At 39.4% G+C, this 21,098-nt stretch overlaps 1 protein-coding gene across 1 annotated transcript in view; it reads right to left on the bottom strand.

Moving 5' to 3' along the window:
- Positions 1–21,098, bottom strand: part of LOC103595115 (probable global transcription activator SNF2L2) — a gene marked incomplete at its 3' end in the record, with an annotated part of 62,546 nt that overhangs the window by 13,795 nt on the left and 27,653 nt on the right. Inside the window, exons 12-17 of the mRNA XM_008578432.1 lie at positions 18,359–18,601; positions 16,929–17,042; positions 7,941–8,048; positions 7,247–7,333; positions 4,160–4,206; positions 1,282–1,448 (exon numbers count right to left, since the gene is read on the bottom strand). Coding sequence (XP_008576654.1) covers positions 1,282–1,448; positions 4,160–4,206; positions 7,247–7,333; positions 7,941–8,048; positions 16,929–17,042; positions 18,359–18,601 — 766 coding nt within the window. The remainder of the gene's footprint in view (positions 1–1,281; positions 1,449–4,159; positions 4,207–7,246; positions 7,334–7,940; positions 8,049–16,928; positions 17,043–18,358; positions 18,602–21,098) is intronic.

The following is a 21,098-nucleotide window of genomic DNA, read 5'->3' as shown; positions in this document are numbered from 1 at the left end:
GCAGTGCGCCACCGGGCCGGCCCGAGGAAGGTTTATCTTTTGAAGGAAGAGTACTGAATTTTCCCCTCACAGGGAGGGAGTTATCTGGTCAAAGGAGAAGAGACAATACAGGAGATTTACCAAAAGAGACAGAGTGGATAATATAATTGTACCTGTGAAATCAAAATGAACGTTTACTTAACCATTCATTGGTTTTCAGTGACTTTGGAGGGGAGACCTAAAAGGGTTTTAAGTAATCAAGTCTGTCAGATGATTAATTTACTTAAAAATGCATAATACCCTAAAAGGCAGACAATAAAGAGAATTCACCTAAAAACTCAAGTAAGAAAACATGGCCAGTCTGAATCTGGTATATATCCAATTATATTTAATTAATGGCAAGAGGGGGAGAAAATGTTGGATTGAAAATACAACAAAGACCTTTAAGGCCATAAACTTAAAATTTCCCATTTAATAATAATATTAGCATGGCATCAAATAAAACTGGCAGCCATACTGTACTTTTGTACCCAGGGACTAAACAGCATCCTGGCGGTCAATGCACTCTAATTGCTACTTACTACTCGTTGGATGTGTTATTCCCTGCCATAGTACAAAAACTTTGGTATCTTTAATCTCTAAAATACTATGGCTAGTACCCAATTTATAAAGTAATTTAGGGAACATCCTTAATTTCATATTTTCTTCCACTCATGTTTGCTTACTAAATTTTTAAGACATGATATTTAAATTTTACTCTTAAAGTCAGGCAAATATTTTACATAGTTTGCAAAATCCAGGAAACAAATCACATCTGTTAACAATGCAACATGTAGATATGTTCTATTTAGAAAAATAAAGAACTTTCCTGATAATTAAATATGATCTTAATGAACTCTTATACTGTTACTGAAGAGAGAGGACATAGCCTTTATCCCCTTAAATTATGCCTCATCAGAAAAAGTTAAAGGCTTGTCAATATATTCTATGTGGTGCATAGGTAATAGTCAATCGTAAGAGCAAGGAGAATTTTAAAATTCTAGGTTAGTTTAATTGTGGTCCTCATAAGTGACTCTAAATTCATTTGTGTTAGTTTGCATGTGGAATATAAAGCTGTGCAAATGACATCAACCTATTTAAAGTTTGAGGGTGAAAAAACTGCTATCTAGAAAAACTACACCCCACCCCGCTAGTCAATTCTTCAGTATTACCCCTCCTTTTCCACTGAGATTGGATGTAAGTGCCCATTATACCTTCATTTCCAGGAGCGTGGCTTCTGAGCCTAAAACCTTACTCACTTACCATCAAGGCGCAGGTAAAGGAAGTTCCGAAAAGCAAAGTAGTCCTCCATGATGGTCATGAGAGATGTCATCTGGCAGAAAAGCAGCACTCGGTGATTAGTCGCTCTCAATTTTGGCAGAATACGATCAAGTAGCTCAAACTTTCCTGAGGCCCGATACAGCTCAGCCCTGAACCCAAAAATGCAAAACAAGAAGACAGTATTATTGCTGTCTCCTCGAAGGATCCAGTATTGCTTTGCTTTTTACATAGTGCCTTGTACATAGTAAACATTCAATAAGCAACTGTAGAATGAATAAATGAATAACTGGATGAATATCAACTGTAAGCAATGAGAGTATTTAGTGGAAAAAGAAAACATATTCCTACAAAACCCGTAGAGTGCATTGTATATACTAGGAATGACAACAGGTTCTAGAAAGAAAAGTAAGCCCTTTAACATTCTTAATACCTTTCTCACACACACACAAACACACATATACATGTGAATATGTTGTATTCCTTTAAGTCCCTACTTATTAAGTACATACTATCATCAATTTATGGCACTTAAGATTCATTTAAATACTTGTTGAGCAACTATGATGTACCAAGCACAATGCTAGGCATGTGTATAGTGATAAGCAAAATAGAATCTCTACCTTCAAAATGGATAAATGCAACTTGTGATAAGTACTGTGAGGAAAAATAGCAAGTTCCAATGAGAGAATGTATAGCAACACATGACACCTTTTTTTGGTTAGAGCAAACTTTCGCCTTGGCCCATCACCTTTTTTTTTTTTTTTGACCGGTAAGGGGATCGCAACCCTTGGCACCGTGTTGTTTGCACCACGCTCAGCCAGTGAGTGCACCAGCCATCCCTATATAGGATCTGAACCCGCGGTCTCGGCTCTGCCAGCACTGCGCTCTCCTGAGTGAGCCATAGGGCTGGCCCCCATTGCCTGTTTTTATAAATAAAGTTTTATGGAAACACAGCCATGCTCACTCATTTCTGTTTTGTCCATGGTTGCTTTCATGCTACAGTAGCAGGATTGAGTATATATGACAGAAACTTTATGGCCCATAGAGATAAAAATATTTACAATCTGGCCTTATCAGAACAAGTTTTCCAACTGCTGTTTTAGAGTGTTGTTAGAGGTGACCTCTCTGAAGAGAGAACATTCTAGCTAAAACCTGAAATAATGAGTAAGAAGGCATGCAGCTGAAGAATGAGGACATGGGGGTAGAGAGGAAGAGATTGCAGGGAGAGGAAAGAGCATGTGCAAAGGCCTTGAGGAGTAAAGGAGCCTGGCGAGTCTGAGAAATTGGAAGAAAAATGGTGAGTATGGCTTAAACATAAGTGAGGGGAGAATACTGGGAGATGAGAATAGAGAGCTGGAGGGTAAATATGGGAATACACACCACAGGGCTCTGTTAGCTACACTGAATATTGTAATGTTCAGTGCAGTGAAAAGCCATTGATGAATTTTCAACAGGGGAGTGATGTGACCTGGTGTATGTACCTTTTCACAAGATCACCATGGACACTGTGTAAGAACGGATGGGGGTGGGACAGAAGTCCTGGCTTACTGTAGCAGGGCAAGTCAAACATACGATGGTAGTGTGAGATGGAGAAGATGCCATGACATGAAGAAAGGCTAAAATAGGGCCTTTTTCCCCCACAATAAGCCACTTTTTTCTTTAATCAATAGGGCTGTGTTACTATTAAAACTTAATTTTAGGGTTAATATTGTTTGAAAAACTCACCAGTGCAGTCTATAACACTGAAGTGTATCAATTGGCAGTGGATTTTATGATAAGGTATATGCTGTTTTTAACAGACACATTTTTAAATGTGTGTCTTCCCAAAGTCCATCTCTGCTCTGAGAATTGTCCTTGAGGACCCCTCTATAGCCATGTTTCCACCATGTGACCCTGGCCAAGCTGATTGGAACAGAAATGACCATGGGATCCAGAGGAAAGAAAGACATGGAAAGGTAGGGAGAGCTTGGTGGCATTGCTTCTGGATGGGTTCCAGTTCCTGGTTCTTAGCCCAGTGACACTGTCTGCCCATGGGATCCAAGAACAACCCCTTATCCTAATAATGAATTTTCCGGTGCAAAACAAGCGAGACTTTCCATTACCACAAGGCTCTTTTTTTGTGTGTGTGGTTGCAAGATCTGATTCCCTTCAATGTCCAATGCTAACCAAAAAACCGTTTCTCATACAGACCATACTTTTACAAATCACAGTAAAATCATACACATTTATAGCAGATGACACATTTTCTCTCATGCACATTATTGTTAAATATCAACATGAAATTTGATAAGATAAATTCTCTTCAAGCCCAAGCTACACTTTTGTTTATAACTAATAGCCCTCTGAAGCTTCAACAACATTTTTAGGACACTAGGATACTATTAAATGAGATCTATGTCCTTTCAGTAGCCACTTGCTCAAGGCAAGCAGTAATTTATGTCAGTAAAATAAAAAGAGATTGCTGATATCTTTTTGGTCAACAACTTCTGTACCTCCACTGAGGAACAAGGAGGTCTGAGGAGGCTGGCAGGGCATGTTTGCATGACAGGAAGCATCACAGAGAGGAGGAGTTTAGGTAGGACCAACGACACTATTTTTTGGAAAAAAAAATTTTAAGATTTACCCATTGATGACCCCATTCGAATAGCCCAGGTGTTCAGCAAAGGACTCCTTGGGGAAAAAAAAAAAAAAGAGATTGCTGATATCATTTTGGTCAACAGCTTCTGTACCTCCACTGAGGAACAAGGAGGTCTGAGGAGGCTGGCAGGGCATGTTTGCATGACAGGAAGCATCACAGAGAGGAGGAGTTTAGGTAGGACCAACGACACTATTTTTTGGAAAAAAAAATTTTAAGATTTACCCATTGATGACCCCATTCGAATAGCCCAGGTGTTCAGCAAAGGACTCCTTGGGGAAAAAAAAAAAAAAGAGAGAAGAAAGCAATTTAAAAAAATAATTACTAATGATTCCTCTTTTACTGAGATCATCCTATTTATTTCTAGAGTATAGTTAAATAAAATAAATGAAAAAAGCATATACTCATTATAGAATGAACCAGAAACTCAGTGCCTTTGAGTTCAGACTTTTGTTCCTCCAGAAATGTACCCTGTGAGTCTCTTCAAGTCTCAAGACTCAAACTCAGATGGCAGGGTTAGGTCACTCATGGAACAGTGACTGAGCATGCACTGGCCCAATGCTGAGCCAGGAGCTATTTCTGGGGATCTGCCCTCCAGGAGCTCAGAGTCTAGACTACAGGAAGAACTCAATACATGCAAATCAGGATTAATATGTAAACATAAATATATTACAAAAATATGTAGCAATAAGAACAATGACAATTATATAACATATTGTAATTCTTAGCTGAGTGAAATCTAACATCCCTTCCCTACCATGCTTTTTTCTATTATAAATAAGGCCCTAAATGTCCACCACCCCCAGATATCCCACCTTCCACTTTGAGAATAGATAACTTAATCACATAATTCCCTCCTTACTGACTCACAGGAAGGAGTGATCTCCGTGTGATCTGGACCATCTGGGGGGAGGGAGAGCAAGTCTCACCTTCACATTAGCCACCAGCCGTCTCCCTTCTCCGCTTCCCCTCCTCCCCTGGTCACTGTAGCTTTTCTCCCAAGGGGACCAGATCTTTCTTTGGGGGCCCTATCAAATATGCTCATCAATTCATGGTTGGCTCCAACCCCTCAGAGCATTACCCTGCAAAATTAACACTAATGGGCAATAACCAAAAACCCCACTCCAGTTCCTAGAACCTAGAACACTCTCCACAGGAAGCCATTCCTTACTAGATTTTTAGGTTCCGTCCCTGTCTCCCAGCAGGGCTGTAAAAACCAAAGAGATGGTATGTGTCAATGGACAGTGATAAGATTAGGTATCAGCATTTAAAAAGTACTGTCTTCATTTCTCTAGTCTGAAGATCCCCAGGGAGGCAGTGGGGCCAGTTTCGAGACTGGGCTTCTCATATGGTTTAGTATGAACAGAGGGGTGTGTGGCAGATGACACAAAACAGAGGTAATGCACATGCCACCTCTCATCCATAACTGTCAACAGATTCACCAATAACCATGGGTCTCTCCTTTCTAGGATTAGGCTACTGAAAGTTTTTATATTAAAAAAAAGTTACAAATCATCCTCTGTCTTTCCACTGACTGCTACTTAAAGTGTAAATAATATGCAGGCATTGGATGGCATGTTACTTAACGTCAGCCTTTTTTACAACCTTCCTCGCCCTCCACCCTTCCTTGGTACTCCAGATATAAGCTTGGAGGTGGAAAGCATCCTCTCCCCACCTCCCTGACATGGCCCAGTGAGTTTCAAAGGTTAATCTTTTTATGATAACCACAATGAAGTAAGATTGACCCTTAGCTTTCATAATTTCTAAGTCCCCCAAACCCTCTATAGATTAAACATCTTAAAATTGTTTTCAGGAAAAATGGGATAGTGGGGTGACAGGTTGACATGTCACAATCTCAATCATTTCATTATTAGATGTTTTTTCCCACCCTCCCCCCCAACTTACACCCACCACGTTTTCAGTTTACCAGATGCTTCCTATGCTATTACTTAAGAGTTGATCCTCCTGCTAGTTCTATAATCTATCATTACTGTCTGATCACAAATCAAGCACAGTACTGCTTGGAGATTCTCAGTAACCTACCCCAGGTCACAGTTACAAAGTGGCTTGCAATACAGACTCAGTACTGCCCACTGGATTCTCCTTCAACTATATATCTAAGTAGCTGTTGCTTGTTGGTGGGATTTTTTGCGTGTTGTTGCTATTGTCATTTTAATTGGGCCTACAGACAGATACTCTCCCCTACGTCTACGGATACTGTTCCCTGTGTCTATGGATACTCTACCCTATGTCTATAGCTACTTTCCCCTATGTCTACAGATATTCTCCCCGCTGTCTATGGATACTCTCCCCAATGGACACGAGGGCAACAACGGTGTGAGGAGTCTTTCTAATTTCTCCAGCACCGCTGGGACAGGACTCTCATCTAGGAAGAGGGTCTGCAATAAATACTCTGACCTAACAAGCACAATTAAAAATAGAATATTTGAAGTCAAGAATATTTCAACTCAATTTTTATACTGTGATTATTGTTAATTTTCCAGAAGATTCTATTAAGTTTTAAAAATAAATTGGTACAGATGCTGGAGCTCTGCAGTGATTTTCTCTCTGTCTCCTGCTCTTTCTGCAGTGGAAAGTAGACACAACACTGTAAACTAATGGCCCCCAGGACCATGTGCCTCGGCAGCAACTCTGAAGCACGGAGAATACAACTGTGGCTCCTTTTCATTCCTGCTCGAGTCAACTGCTCCTACTGGGGTGAAACCCTGCCAATTTAGGAAACTTATTCACATGTGGTGAACAGGGCAGAAAATGTCCTCTCCCCTAAAAATAGCTTTCTAGAGACCTGAGCATCTGGATAAAAGCACAGATTTACATCGTTGCAATAGAAACAAAAAAGAAAAAATATTAATCTAAGCAACAGACTGAAGCCAGTGTCTTTGACAAAGAAAATATTTAAAGAATATCTTTCTCAACAGTTATAAATACATTATTTTAATATTTTTTCACAGCATCCTTCCAAGGAAGCTGCATGTATTTATCTGCAATTTCAGAGCTCCTACCATAACAACGTAATTCACAGTACTTAACCAAACCCACATAATCAGCCATTGCCAACAACATTGTCTCACTACTTTAAGCTCTTGGTTATAAAATTCCAGATGCTCAAGTGCTTGGTGCCAATGAGAATCCATAACCAGAAAATTCATGTTTGTTAATTCTGCTTGTCGAGCTATCAGATCATGCCTTTTCAACTTCCACACCCGTGTTTTAAATCTATTGTGTTTTGTTTTTTTAATTAGCATTAGTAGGATTAGCACAATCAGGATCAAAACACAGATACAGACTTACCTCAATGTGCTGAAACATATATGGGTGATTGCAGATTTTTCTCAGCTGCATGATAGTGTTCATAAGTGTCTTAGCGCCTCCTTTACCCTAAAGAAAAAGTGGAAAGAGAAAAACAGAACATATTATTAATTGATCGGATATTTCCAATTCTGAAAAACCGGGCTTCTTATAGAAAAGACAAAGGGCAATAGGTCTTCTCAGTAACTGACACACCTTGTGGTCCAAAGCTCCTGTTATTACATGGCAGTTTCTGAATTAGATATAACATCTTTCTTATGATTATCCTGTAGAAAAACTAAACCTTAAGGAATTATGTCAGGTTGATGGCTTTGTGAGATGACTGTCCACTCCCTAGGACTCTGGAAGACAGAAGTACAGACCAGACGCCCAGGGAGCAAGACTGGATTTTAAAATCTAAAATGCCACACCACACTTAGGCAGAGTATATTCTCTGCAGAACTGACAGGAGCAGAGCTAATTATTTTGGTGATATGAGCATACTCCTTTCTTCCTGCCCGAATGCGGATAAGAGGTTAAGAGATTTCCCTTGGCCACTATGATAGCTACAAAGAAGGCCCAGTGATTTACTCTAACAAGTCAGCATTAGTAGGGATGCTTCCCAAGAACAGTCACTGTCACAGCCATGAGAAGACACATGGCAGCACCCTGAGCTTCACTGCCTTCCGCAGCATACCTTCTTATCCTTCTCAGAGCCGTCTGTGAGGAGGATCCCTTTGGCCTGCATGTGGCGATACAGAATCTTTTGCAGAGCTGACATGTCGCACTTGATCACGTACTCCACCTGGGAGAAAGGGAACCGTAAGCAGGTGAGGGCAGGAGGGAGAAGGTGCCTGTTCTACGGAGACTGCTGACACGGCTGCTGGGGCTGCTCCTGGGAGCGTCAAAGTATCTCTGTTTCCTCTTCTTGGATTCATGGAGTAGGGGATGGGATGGGGGTGGTGGAGGAGACCATGGCTATCATTGTTAAAGGGGCCACTGTGATAGTGGGACCCTCAAAAGATTATATGTAATTGAAACCAGGGTCATGTTTTCTGAAATTCCTTGACTTGTTTCCATACTTGAAAGTGGCTTGCAAACTGTTCAAAAATGTTCAGTATAGGATATTTTTAGTATTTCCTTTATTTCCCAGCTATACCCCTTTTCATATGAACAGAACAAGTTTAGGAAAAACAATGACTAGCTAATATCCTATGGTTTTCTTTGTAAAACATTTTTTAAATGGTCACATGTGGCTACCACCCATATTAGTCTTAAAGTAAGAGTCACAACAGCCTGAGGTTGACTGTCATTAACCTCTGCTCTTGTAAAGTGACAGAATACAACCTAGTGAGGTTACCAGGTAGAGAGGAACTAATCCACAATTGGACATAACTTTATGGCTATCTAAAGGAGGACAAGGCCTCCTAGTGCCTCCCATTGAAATACTGCAAAAATCCAATTTAAAACAGTTGTAGGGAATTTATGTGCCCATGGTTTATCACATACCTGCAATACTATATCATACTCCTAACGTATAAAAGCTGCCTTATTTCCTATTATTGTTTTTCCTTATTAAAAAATACCAAGAATATAAATGTGCAATTTTCATAATAAACATCAGACTAATGCCTAGAAATCTGCAGAATGTTATTAAAAGTAAATCAGCATGCTGCCTAATGTTTAATAAACTGATTATAAATGATCAGGTTATTTTCAGCTCTGAAGACCAGAATGAGGAGGTCACAGATGAGGAGAAATTCAATATTCATTCCACTGTTGCTTTAGAGGGAAACTGTCAGGCCAGATGGAACCACAATTATAGTCTTTGCCTCTTGCTTTGATGCATCAAATCAGGTGAGAGAAAGGCTTGCTCTTTTGCAGAAAAGTTAAGAGCAAGTAACCCACAAAAAACTTGCTTTAGTTTTTAATGACCTTCTTGACCAAGAAGGAAAAAAAAAAAAAATCTAAGTTTAATAAATAAATAAATAGGCTTTGTGTTTTAGATATTTGATCATGTTATATGTTTAAAGTACTTCTTTTTCTTTATCAAATTTGTGTGTGTTTATTTATTTATTTTTTATTATGAATATTCATGAGATACAAAGCTGATTGTCACCCCTGTGGCACGATGTGAGGGCCAGATTCATACTGGCAGCATACCGATTACCAGAAATTGCTTTTGTATGCCGTGTTCCCCACCCAATTATCCCCACCTCCCTTGCCCCCCTCCCACCCACTCCACATTGTAGCCCAAGGAATGTTCTCTCCCTCTGCAAGACCAACGCACTACTGTGGTCTTTCTTTCCTAACTTCTTCCTCTCTTAGCTCCCACATGTGAGTGAGATCATGTGGTATTTATCCCTCTCTTTATAAAATTTAAAACAATTTTCTCCATCTTTATTGAGGTATAATTGACAAACAGAAATTGCATATATTTAAGGTGTAAAATGTGATGCTCTGATATACACATACCTTGTGAAATGATTACCACTATCCTACTTTCTCAAGAGCTGTCAACTCACAATGAAATTTGATCGTGGAAAAGAAAAATATTATATTTTAATAAGTTCTCGTGTCATGATATAAATGATAGCAAGGGCTAATATTGTTGAGCTCTTTCTGTATTCCAGGCCCTGTACAAAGCCCTTTATGTGCCCTTATTTAACCCTCACAAGAGCTCTATGAGATGGTCACATTTAGTCTCCTCATTTTATAGTTAAGGAATCTGAGCATCAGAGAGATTAACCTCTGGCAAACCGAATCAGCCATTCAATGGTGCACTCAGGATTTGAAACAGACTCCACTCTTTTAAGCTCCATGCTAAGGATGACTAAGGAGACTTCCAGGATTCCTAGCTCTGCCTGATGTTCGCCTTCACCTGGGCCTCCCCACTGGCGTGTGTGCACCTTCCTGAATGCAGAAGAGATGGCTGATGCTTGTTTTAATTGCATTAGGAAATGGCAGATCAGAATTAAGGACAGAACCATCAACCCCCTTTCCCATCAGTCTACTACTGCTAAGGGCTGGAGGAGAAGGAGTTCAGGAAGTAGGAGGCGTGCATGATGATACCATGGAGACAGGGAAGCCAAGCATCCTCAAAGCGGTCAAGTCAGCAGAAAGGCCGCTCCTCTCGAGGACCTGACAGCTGCTCTTATAAGGGGAAGTCACCCTGTGCCTCCTCCGTGACACGATTAGGGGATAACAGAAGCTGGTTTGATACACGAGATCAAAATCACTGTCATAAGCTTCTCAACTATATTTTATATTTGCTCCTGGAAACTTCCCAAACGACTCCAAGCTATTTTGTTTGTTATTTTTCTTTTTTCCAGACCTGGGATGTTCTTAAGTCTTAGGGCTTTCTTTCTAAATTCTATTCTACTTTCAGGGCTCTTTATAAGAAGTTCCCCAAACATCCTATCAGCCCAAACTGATGTTCCCATTCATTTCCCTCAAAGAAGCTGGTCATTAAGCTTTTTAAATGGCATTCCCTTATCAGGGAGACACATTAAAGCATATCTTCCCAATATATGTCTATACATTCATTTATGAATCGTACGCATGCACTAATATTAATGTCTCAAGACACAAGTTACTTTGGGGGCATGGGTCAATGTTAAAGGCAGTTGATTTATTTTCATATTTCAAGATGCCAATTTAATATTTTTGGTCAATTCCAACCCAATTACACTATGATGTGGCTGATGAAAACTCACACTGGGAATGGGAGAAGAGGCAGGATGGCCTTTTCCCTGTCGTTCACCTATGCTTACATTATTCATCTTTTTTTTCAACGCCGCACTCCTTTGCAGAACCTTTTTAGCCCTTCTGAGGACTAGAGGTGTTAGCTTAGATAAAAAACAGGTCATACTAAATCCTCTTATCTGAATACAGAGAAACCCACAATGCCTTATGACAGGCAGAAAGTGAATGAAACTGGCAGTGAGGGTGAAGGGACCGTCAAATGCTCTGGGTGGTGGAGGCTCAACCCCGCCCCCTCGCTGAAGCCTCCCCTGGGATAACCTTTCACCTATCCCAGAAACATGTCTGAGTTTCTGAGTTTCTGACAAACATTCATATCACAATCTGTATGTTAAACGTTAATAAAGCTTATTTTTTTTATTTTTAAGAGAAAATAAATATATATGGTTGTTCTAATATCTTTCTGCACCCCAATGGATTATTAGTAAGCACCTCCCCAACACACACACACACACACACACACACACTCTTGTGCGTGCCCGAGACCCCTACCCTGAAACTTTAGAATGCCTGGATCATCCATTCAGAGGGGCTGGGTGCTGCTGCCTCTCACTGCCACGCCACAGTTCAGGGGGAGTAGACCTTAGCTCCACAGCCAAGTCCACTGACTTCTCACAACGTCCCCCATTTCTGGTGTAGCCCCTGCACCTTCTACCTGACACAAGCATAGGACAATGTACAGAGCTGGTGATCAATAGCTATGTCTTGAGAAAAGAGACAGACTGAATGATTCTAAAGTAGACATACAGATGGACAGACGAAGCTAGAGAAGTTTCTATAATAATCGTCCAACTTCAACTCTGCTGGGTCTGAGGAGTTCACACCTCCAGAACTGTCACAGCACTTCAAAATACACGGGTGCTGTAGGAAATGAAATTTGTGGCTTCTTAGCAGGGATGATTCTCCCAATAAGTTAGGCTCGTGAGAGTCACCCGAGCTATTTTTGTTCAAATTATATGTAAAACTGAGGTGCTGACTTCATATACACAATAATTGTCTCCTAAGAATTCTTACATTAGTAAATGGCTAAATGGACCCCCACAAGTAGGCAAATCATAATATTGGCCCAGAGATCCTTCCCATATAACCCTATACAAGTATTTGAGCTTTATTCAAAAAGTTTCTGCCTGAGTACTATTATTCTTCATTTACAATCTCCCTTCCAAAAGGATGTATTATTGGAACAATGAACCTAAACTACTATATGTGATATATTACCACTTTGTGAACTGAGATTTTAAACGATATGATTCAATTTGTGAAATTCCCAAGTTCTGGAATCTATGGCATGAGAGAAGAACAAAGTAATAATGATATTAAGCATTCCAAACTTTTTTACATAATGAATATACAAGTTATCCATCTAAATACAACTTTTTTGGTTTTATGCAAATTATATTAAAGTCAGGATTTATTTTAGGTAGGTCAACCTCTAGTTAGCCTCAGACCAATATACATACTTTAGCATATTTAGACATCAATATATACACAGCCGATTGCAAGTACAGTTGGTTCTTGGTGGCATGAATTAACTAACAGAGGAGACAGTGAGCAAAGACAACCTTAAATGGGAGCTAAATCAAAAAATCAATTTTTATTTAGCTTAAGGTGTTTTTACAGAATCCCTTTTTCATATGGCATTCTTTTCTGAGTATAAGAAATGGATTTCTAAGCAGCAGCTTAGTGGTAGTAGTGGGGTGGGTGAGGCATAGGACATTCCCTTGCTCTTTAGGTGTTTCATTAGACTAATATCAAAACTAATTTTCCTAAGCAGTAGATCTATATTTATCAGACGGTGGCCTTTATATACCTGCCTTAGTTTCAACTGAGGAAGTAAATGGAAAGATGCTCAACCTCATTAGACATTAGAGAAATGCAAATGAAAGTTTATAAGATACCACTACACACCTACTGAAATGGCTAAAAATGTTGAAAAACTGATGATAACAAGAACTCATGAGAATGTGGAGGAAATAGAATGCTCACACGTTGCTGGCAGGACTACAAAGTGGTTCAGATGGTTTAGCAAATGACGCAGACATTTCTTATAGTTATGTATACACTGACCTTCAGACCAAACAATCATACTCCTAGGCATTTATTCAAGAGAAACGGAAACCTATGTTCACGAAAAAACCTGCACACAAGTGTTTACAACAGCTCTAACTGCAATCATCAAAAATTAGAAACAACCCAAATATCCCTCAACTACATGGATAAACAACCTGTGTTGCATATATATATATATAATAGAATACTATTCAATAATAAAAGTGAACTAACTGTTGATACATGCAAAAAAAAAAAAATTGGATGAATCTCAAACGCACTATACTGAGTGAAAGAAACCAGATGCAAAAGGTTACATATTGTCTGATTCCATTCCTGTGACATTCTGGAAAAGGCAAAGCCACAAGCCAGAGAGAACAGGTTAGTGGTCACATAAGGCTAAGAGTCGAGGGAGGATTTGGTGGGTGATGGAATTGTTCCACATTTTAGTTGTAGGTGTGGTTAATGTAACTCTATGCATTTATCAAAACCATTCCTATATACCAAAAGGAATATACCAAAGGAATATACCAAAAGGAATAAATTTTACTATATGTAAATTAAAAAATAAAAAAACCCCTTTTCTGATTCTTTTTCAAATAAACATTTGAGAATTACTGCTATGGAAGAATTTAGCCTTTCCCTGCCACTGGCCATAATTCCTTTTTAGATTCTTTATCTAGGCTGGGTAAGACATATGCCTTGTTTGTGGCTATACGCCAAAGGTGGCAGAAGAAACATCCTTACCCCAAGATGATACTTACATTTCCAACTTTCCCCAGGTAAAAAAAAAATCCTCACAAGTCAGAAAAAGTAGAGAATGAACATTGGCCAAGCCACATCAACATCAGCCACATACACATGCAAAGTGACAAGTCCCCACATACTTTGAAAGAGTCGTGACATAGAGACAGAGATACGGGAGGGCCACAGAAAGCAAAGCAAAGTCAAGAGAACAGTGAGAAAGAACTTGCAGTGAATAGGAAAGAGGAACTTCCATTAATAACAGAAGCAGCAACACAGGTAGAAAATAGGGACTATGGAAGCGGCAGCTGTCACTGGGTGGGTGCTTACCACATAGCACTGTGAGCGCTACATCCGCTTAATCCTCACAACAATTCTATGAGGCAGCTATTACGTATTTTCCAGTTCACTGATGAGTACACTAAGGCCCGTTTGGGTTAAACGATTTGCCCAAGTTCACACAGTAAGACATGGAGAACTGGAATCTATGGCATGAGAGAAGAACAAAGTAATAATACAAGCCAGAGAGAACAGGTTAGTGGTCACATAAGGCTAAGAGTCGAGGGAGGATTTGGTGGGTGATGGAATTGTTCCACATTTTAGTTGTAGGTGTGGTTAATGTAACTCTATGCATTTATCAAAACCATTCCTATATACCAAAAGGAATATACCAAAGGAATATACCAAAAGGAATAAATTTTACTATATGTAAATTAAAAAATAAAAAAACCCCTTTTCTGATTCTTTTTCAAATAAACATTTGAGAATTACTGCTATGGAAGAATTTAGCCTTTCCCTGCCACTGGCCATAATTCCTTTTTAGATTCTTTATCTAGGCTGGGTAAGACATATGCCTTGTTTGTGGCTATACGCCAATGGTGGCAGAAGAAACATCCTTACCCCAAGATGATACTTACATTTCCAACTTTCCCCAGGTAAAAAAAAAATCCTCACAAGTCAGAAAAAGTAGAGAATGAACATTGGCCAAGCCACATCAACATCAGCCACATACACATGCAAAGTGACAAGTCCCCACATACTTTGAAAGAGTCGTGACATAGAGACAGAGATACGGGAGGGCCACAGAAAGCAAAGCAAAGTCAAGAGAACAGTGAGAAAGAACTTGCAGTGAATAGGAAAGAGGAACTTCCATTAATAACAGAAGTAGCAACACAGGTAGAAAACAGGGACTATGGAAGCGGCAGCTGTCACTAGGTGGGTGCTTACCACTTAGCACTGTGAGCGCTACATCCGCTTAATCCTCACAACAATTCTATGAGGCAGCTATTACGTATTTTCCAGTTCACTGATGAGTACACTAAGGCCCGTTTGGGTTAAACGATTTGCCCAAGTTCACACAGTAAGACATGGAGAACATGGTGGGGACCCAGCCCACGCTGATGGGCATAGCACCTGATTTGCAGTACACCAAGTTGCCTCCAGGAAAAGATAACAGAGTTACCTTTGAAGGTAAGGACACCTGTAAAGGTATGGATACCTGTAAAGGTGTCCACAGATATGCAGAAGATATACTCTTGACAATTTGAGGGTAAATACATTTTTTAAAAAGTTTATCATCCTTCAAGGGTACTCAGGAAACACTCTTACATAAAGGACCATAAAATAAGTATGTTAGTAAAGCAAAGCATTCCTTTTTGATATAATTGATAACCCCATAATTTTTATGCTGCAAAAGTTTGGCTTTTTCTACAATAGATTTTCTTAAAACAGGACATATTTGTAATGTGTTTTTAAAAACCTATCTATATTAGTCAGTCCTGGAAATGAATAAAAAAGATTAAGAAGTTTTACGGAATGAATAAATGAAGGGCTTCAGTTAATTACCTTTTATTCTATGTCTCTTCTAAAGAAAAAAGAAAAAAGGACATACGGGACAAATTAAGATCCTTAACACTCCACCTTTATAACTTGCAGGATCACAGTAATGGGAAGTACTTCAAGGCAGCCACACAACCACTGTACCCACTCATCAGTTTACCTATTCAGGAACTAAAGTCCATCTTGAACAGAGAGGGTGTTACCTGAAGAGTCCAAGACCACAGGATGTCAAAGGGCAAACCAACAGCATTCAATCCTCAAGATGCATTCACCAGCAAAATAAAATACTTACATATGTAGACTTCCACTGGGATAAGCAAGATATAAAAACCATTTGTCTTTTTAATTTTTTTCAGACTGTTAATAAATAGGGGATTAGGGAATAGAATTCTCTTAGCAAAGTGCTCAGGTTTGTACACCATTTGCCAACTCCCACTTAGAAACGAACAGGATGAACCAATCTGTCCAGAAATAGAGTTATTACCCAGAAAAACCATAATCAAGCAAAAATAAGATATTTCAGAATAGGCCCATCTAAAGAAAACACTCAAATCAAAGTATTGCGTGCTAAACAATCTGTCTTTAAGAGAATGACACTGAGAATTCAAACATGCATGGTTTTAAAATATGATCAGAAACCTATTAAACTAATACCCAAATCCAACCCCCAGACATCACACTAAGGGCTCAAAAAACATTCTAAAGCAATGAAAATTCAGTTTCCAAAAAACAACCTGAAAAACACTCACTTAAATTGTTCATAGGAACTTAATTTTTATAGTGTGGGACAAAAACCAACTCCCAGAATAATTAGATGATCTGTCTGCAAGTTGCAGGAACTCTGTTTTTCACTTACTATCAGAATGATGACATCACAAACATAAATAAACTTCCAGGAAACTTGGCAAATGTTTACTATACCCTTTAATAATGATACGAATCCAAAACTCGGATCCTTATTTAGCTTACAAGCAGATAATTCTGTACTGCCTGCAACACTCAATGACGTCAGTAACTTAGAAAGAAAAAAATGTTATGTTAAAATGTAATGAGACAATATATTTGACAGTTTTATAAAATGTGCCTGAAAACTTTTGGAAACCAGGCTGAAAATGCTGTAATTTCCCTCCTCTGTCTAGCTCTATCAAACAAAAAAAAGCACTTTAGGATATTTTCAAAATACCTGTAACTAAAATACAAGTCCGTTGTTTTAGAAACACAATTTCAGGGGCAGGTATTTCAAAAATAATTGCAAGGGAGAAAAACCAAAACTTTTGAATTTGCAACATACTTTTTCTGGAAGCTGGGATTCAACTTCTTTCTTCAGTCTCCTCAGTAAAAATGGTCTCAACACCTTATGTAGACGCCTGATGATCAGTATAGTTTCTTCTTCATTTAAGTCCACCTACAAGAGAACCTCAGATGAACTTAACTTTTTTCCTACACTTATTATGTGTTTCACTACGTGATTGACATTTATGTGCACTACAGCCAGGTTTATGCCTGCATGTACACCTCCAAATTCTCTTCCCACCTGCCTACCAACCGGTAATAAAACGGCCTCTAAATGAATGTCTTTGTCTTAATTCTGAGTTCTGTGGAAAAGGGCCCAGAAGCTACCAGTTATAGACCAGTAGTGTTAACAGCCCAAAATTTTATGGGATATGACTGGCAATAAAAGGCTGACTAAAGACGGAGACAGAACTGGAGAAAGGAGTTAATGCATTCATGCTTAAAGCTGCAGCCTTAATTTAGGCCCTTAACTTTGGTTGTCTCAGATACAGAAACATACTGAGGGCACAGCAGCTTGAATGTGAAAAGAGGAAGAAAAAGACTAGATCCAGTTTATTCTGGGGGGTCTCTACTTTAACTCCTTTCCTTTTCTCTGCTCTGATCTTGTTCAAGTTTAGTCCTATTTATAAAACCCCCTGCTTTCTCTTTCACCTTCCTCTATTAACCTCTAGGGGGCAGAGTTGATCGACACCATTTCTACAAATGGTCAGGCCAATGGCAAATGTGCCTAGAAGATACCTCAAAATTAAAGGGACAAATAGTACAAACATAAATTTCCCTAAAGCATTCTTAGTGGGTGTTTATTCCTACAGAGAAGGAACCGCTACTCCAAATGACATGAATCCATTTCTTTCCTTGCCATGGTCCATGTCTTCCTTTCATAAATCAGCTCTGAGAGGACAGTTGAAAAAATAATAAGAATCTGAAAATGGCTACTCTAGGAGTATTTATATACACACAAGACTGAAGCTCACACTAAAAACTGAAAAACTGTGTAGCAAATTAGTGTGAACTAGTTCTGTTTTACAGACAAACTATGTGGAAATACTTGGAAGTTTTTCCAAGTTTATAGTAAAGAAAAGATTTGTTTTAAGGCCTGTATTCAGTTGGTTGAGTTGGTCTGACTAAATTAATTCAACCAATACCTCTCCCTGTGTCTTACTGCAGTTAAGCATTCTCTGGTGGCCTGGTAAACATGTCAGCAATAGACAAAGAGGTTACGATACCCCATGTACCACTAAATCCACTTTCTTAGGAGGGGAAAATAACTCTGGAATGAGACCACATCCACCCACTGATTGGCTCCATAAAGGAAGGGACATCATAAACCACGCTGTGGGTTTTCTGTGGCTTTAATGTTCCCAGCTTTAGGCCCTTTAATTTCATTTCATTGTCATGCAGAGGAAAAAACAAAAGTTAGACCAGTACCCTTTCGCCAGTCATGGCAAATGGAGCATTAAACCACTGTTCAAATGTGCTGCAGCTCTTAAAAATTGTGGGGAGGAGGAAGTTGAGGAGTGCCCAGAGCTCAGGGAGCTTATTCTGCAGCGGGGTCCCCGTCAAGAGGATCCTTCTGGGGGCCACATAGTGAGTGTTCAAGACCTGAGTCAGCTTGCAGTGGTGATTCTTCATTCGGTGGCCTTCATCCACTATCATGTATTTCCACCGAATCTACAACACAAGAGGAATGACCATGTGTGGTGAGCAAGGGAAATACAATTGTTTCCAACAGGCAAGTGTGGTGCGGGAAACCAAAGAACCCATACGTGACACATGGCATAGCATGACACTCCTTAAGATGAAACAATCTCAACAAATAGACTGTTTCTCACACACGAGAGATGACATAAAACATCATGTAGTAATGCAACGTTACAGCGACAATGTTCCTTAGAGGCCCTGTGATTCCAAATCACCTCTTTACAAAAAAGGAAACTTGGCCCCAGAATGAAATGGTTGATCCTGCGTCTCCCCATCCAATGCTCCTATTATTAATCCAGTATCTGGACAGCTGTCCCAGATTCCATGGTCATGCTACCGCTGCCTCATAGTGAGTGCGGAAGATAGATATCTACTTAGAGCAGAAGTTGATGACTGATTTTTCTGCAGTGGCACTAGCAGAGATCTATGGCTGAGAAATTCTTGGCATCATGTCTCATTTTCTGTTACATTTGGCTGGCTACTACCTTTCGGGCTTGGCTCAGTGTTGTTTTGTTTTGTTTTGTTAATATTTCACGTAAAAATCTGGACATCCAGCTTCTTTTAAAAAATTAGATCTAGGAACTGATCTCCCTTAGTTCATGCATATTCCTTACCTGCCACGTCTAAGACCCCTGTTTTATCTAAAAAGAAAGGATATACTCATGGGCAGAGAGGACAGTGCAAAAACGTCATTCCTCCATTCATGCCAGAACTTCAGAATTAAACACAACATAGTCACCCAACATGATCATCACTTAAAAAGTCAAGAACGCTTACATTATGGCAGGATCCTCCTTGCTAAGTCTGTGTAGTCCCTTTTCTCTCTATGCCTTACCCTCTAGCCCTCGTCAAGGCCACTGTTCAGTTTCTTTAAGTGAGAACAATGAGGAATGTTCCACTAAGCCTATCCATTCCCTACAAAACAGTGGCAATAGCCAAGAAAAGCATCTGGTGCTCAGATGTCCCCGAATCTCACTGCAAAGTTCCTAGAGAGAGAAGGGAGTCAAGCAGAGTATTCTATGTAGTCCTCGCCTTCATCATTAGAAACACCAGCAATGCCAGGGGAAAAAGAAAAAAATCATCACTCAGGCTGGGATGTACGGGTAAAAGAAACTGCCAGAATTTTGTTTTGTTTTCCGTCCTCCACCACCTCTAAGAAAAGTGCTCAAGAATAATTAGAGTTGTACAATGTACTGTCCCAAATTTACCAATAGCATGAAAACAGACTGACAAAAAATGTATTTAAATAAATACTCGAAATCTACTTTCCTGTCTAATTTACCTTATGAAATAATAAACAAGGAATCAGAGGCCTTGGATTTTGCTATTGGGTCTACTACAATGAGATCTTCCACTTGGAAAAAATTACTACCCCTATCTATAGCTCTATTTCTCTAGTAACAAATAAAAGTAATGCATCTCGTTACCAGGCATCTATAATGAATTTTGAAATACATATGCAGAAGACATGATATGAATTTTTTTTACAAGGATCTCAAATGTACACATTCCCACAGTAATACTGAAAACACATCATTTTTGACACTGCCAAATTCATCTCTGAGTGTGAAAAATAGAAACATAACATTGTTGCCCCTGCCATCTCAATTATTGAACAACCCCTGGGAACACATTTCCTTTATGTTATTTTCTGTGATGCCAAGGACGGAATTCTCACATCTCAGAACAAAGGTTTAATGCAGAGATAGAACCGATCTCAGCAACAGAGATTCTGTTCGATTCTGGCCATAACTTAGTTTCAGATTATAGTACTTTCAAAACACCACAGGGTAAAAGAAATCACCAAAGAAAAAAATCAAGTTTTCATTATTTGTTCCATAAAAGACAGTACTTCTATCATTCTACATGAACATACTAGGAGACAAGATGATACAAAGGGAAAAAAATTTTTCTATTTTGTAGCTAAAGGGCAACTTAGGACATACAAATTAGGAGACACGTGGGTTACAGGAACAACTCTTTCTCAGCTCCAAATAAATAGTCACAGAAACAGCCTTGAGTAATGTGAACAATGATAGCCGGTTATATTACCAGGAAAAACCTAAAACAGGGATATCACAAGAGCCACAGCTCGGATAAATGTTCATATGGAGGAGACCATCTGGAGAGGTGCCTACTTGTCTTTGGAGAGACAGAGGCACAAGAGGAATGGAGTTAGGCTGACAATAACCCAGGGCAACAAAAACAATTATTTCTTTCCCATGCACATTCAGGGCTGTTGGAGAGAAAAAGAGTTGCAGAAGGAACCCACGTGATTTTTTTTTTGTTTAAGAAATGTAAATTCATTAACTCCGAGCGAGAGGCCAGGTAAGTCCCAGGATCTCTCTCTCTCTCTCTCTCTCTCTCTCTCTCTCTCTCACACACACACACACACACACACACACACACACACACACACACACACACACACACACACACACACACGCACAAGCATGCAGAAAACTAA

This window comes from Galeopterus variegatus, unplaced genomic scaffold (assembly GCF_000696425.1).
Source record: "Galeopterus variegatus unplaced genomic scaffold, G_variegatus-3.0.2 Scaffold1685, whole genome shotgun sequence".
Classification (NCBI taxonomy): Eukaryota; Metazoa; Chordata; class Mammalia; order Dermoptera; family Cynocephalidae; genus Galeopterus; species Galeopterus variegatus.
The sequence above is the reverse complement of the archived record's forward strand: the minus strand, read 5'-3'. Positions and strand labels throughout refer to the sequence as shown.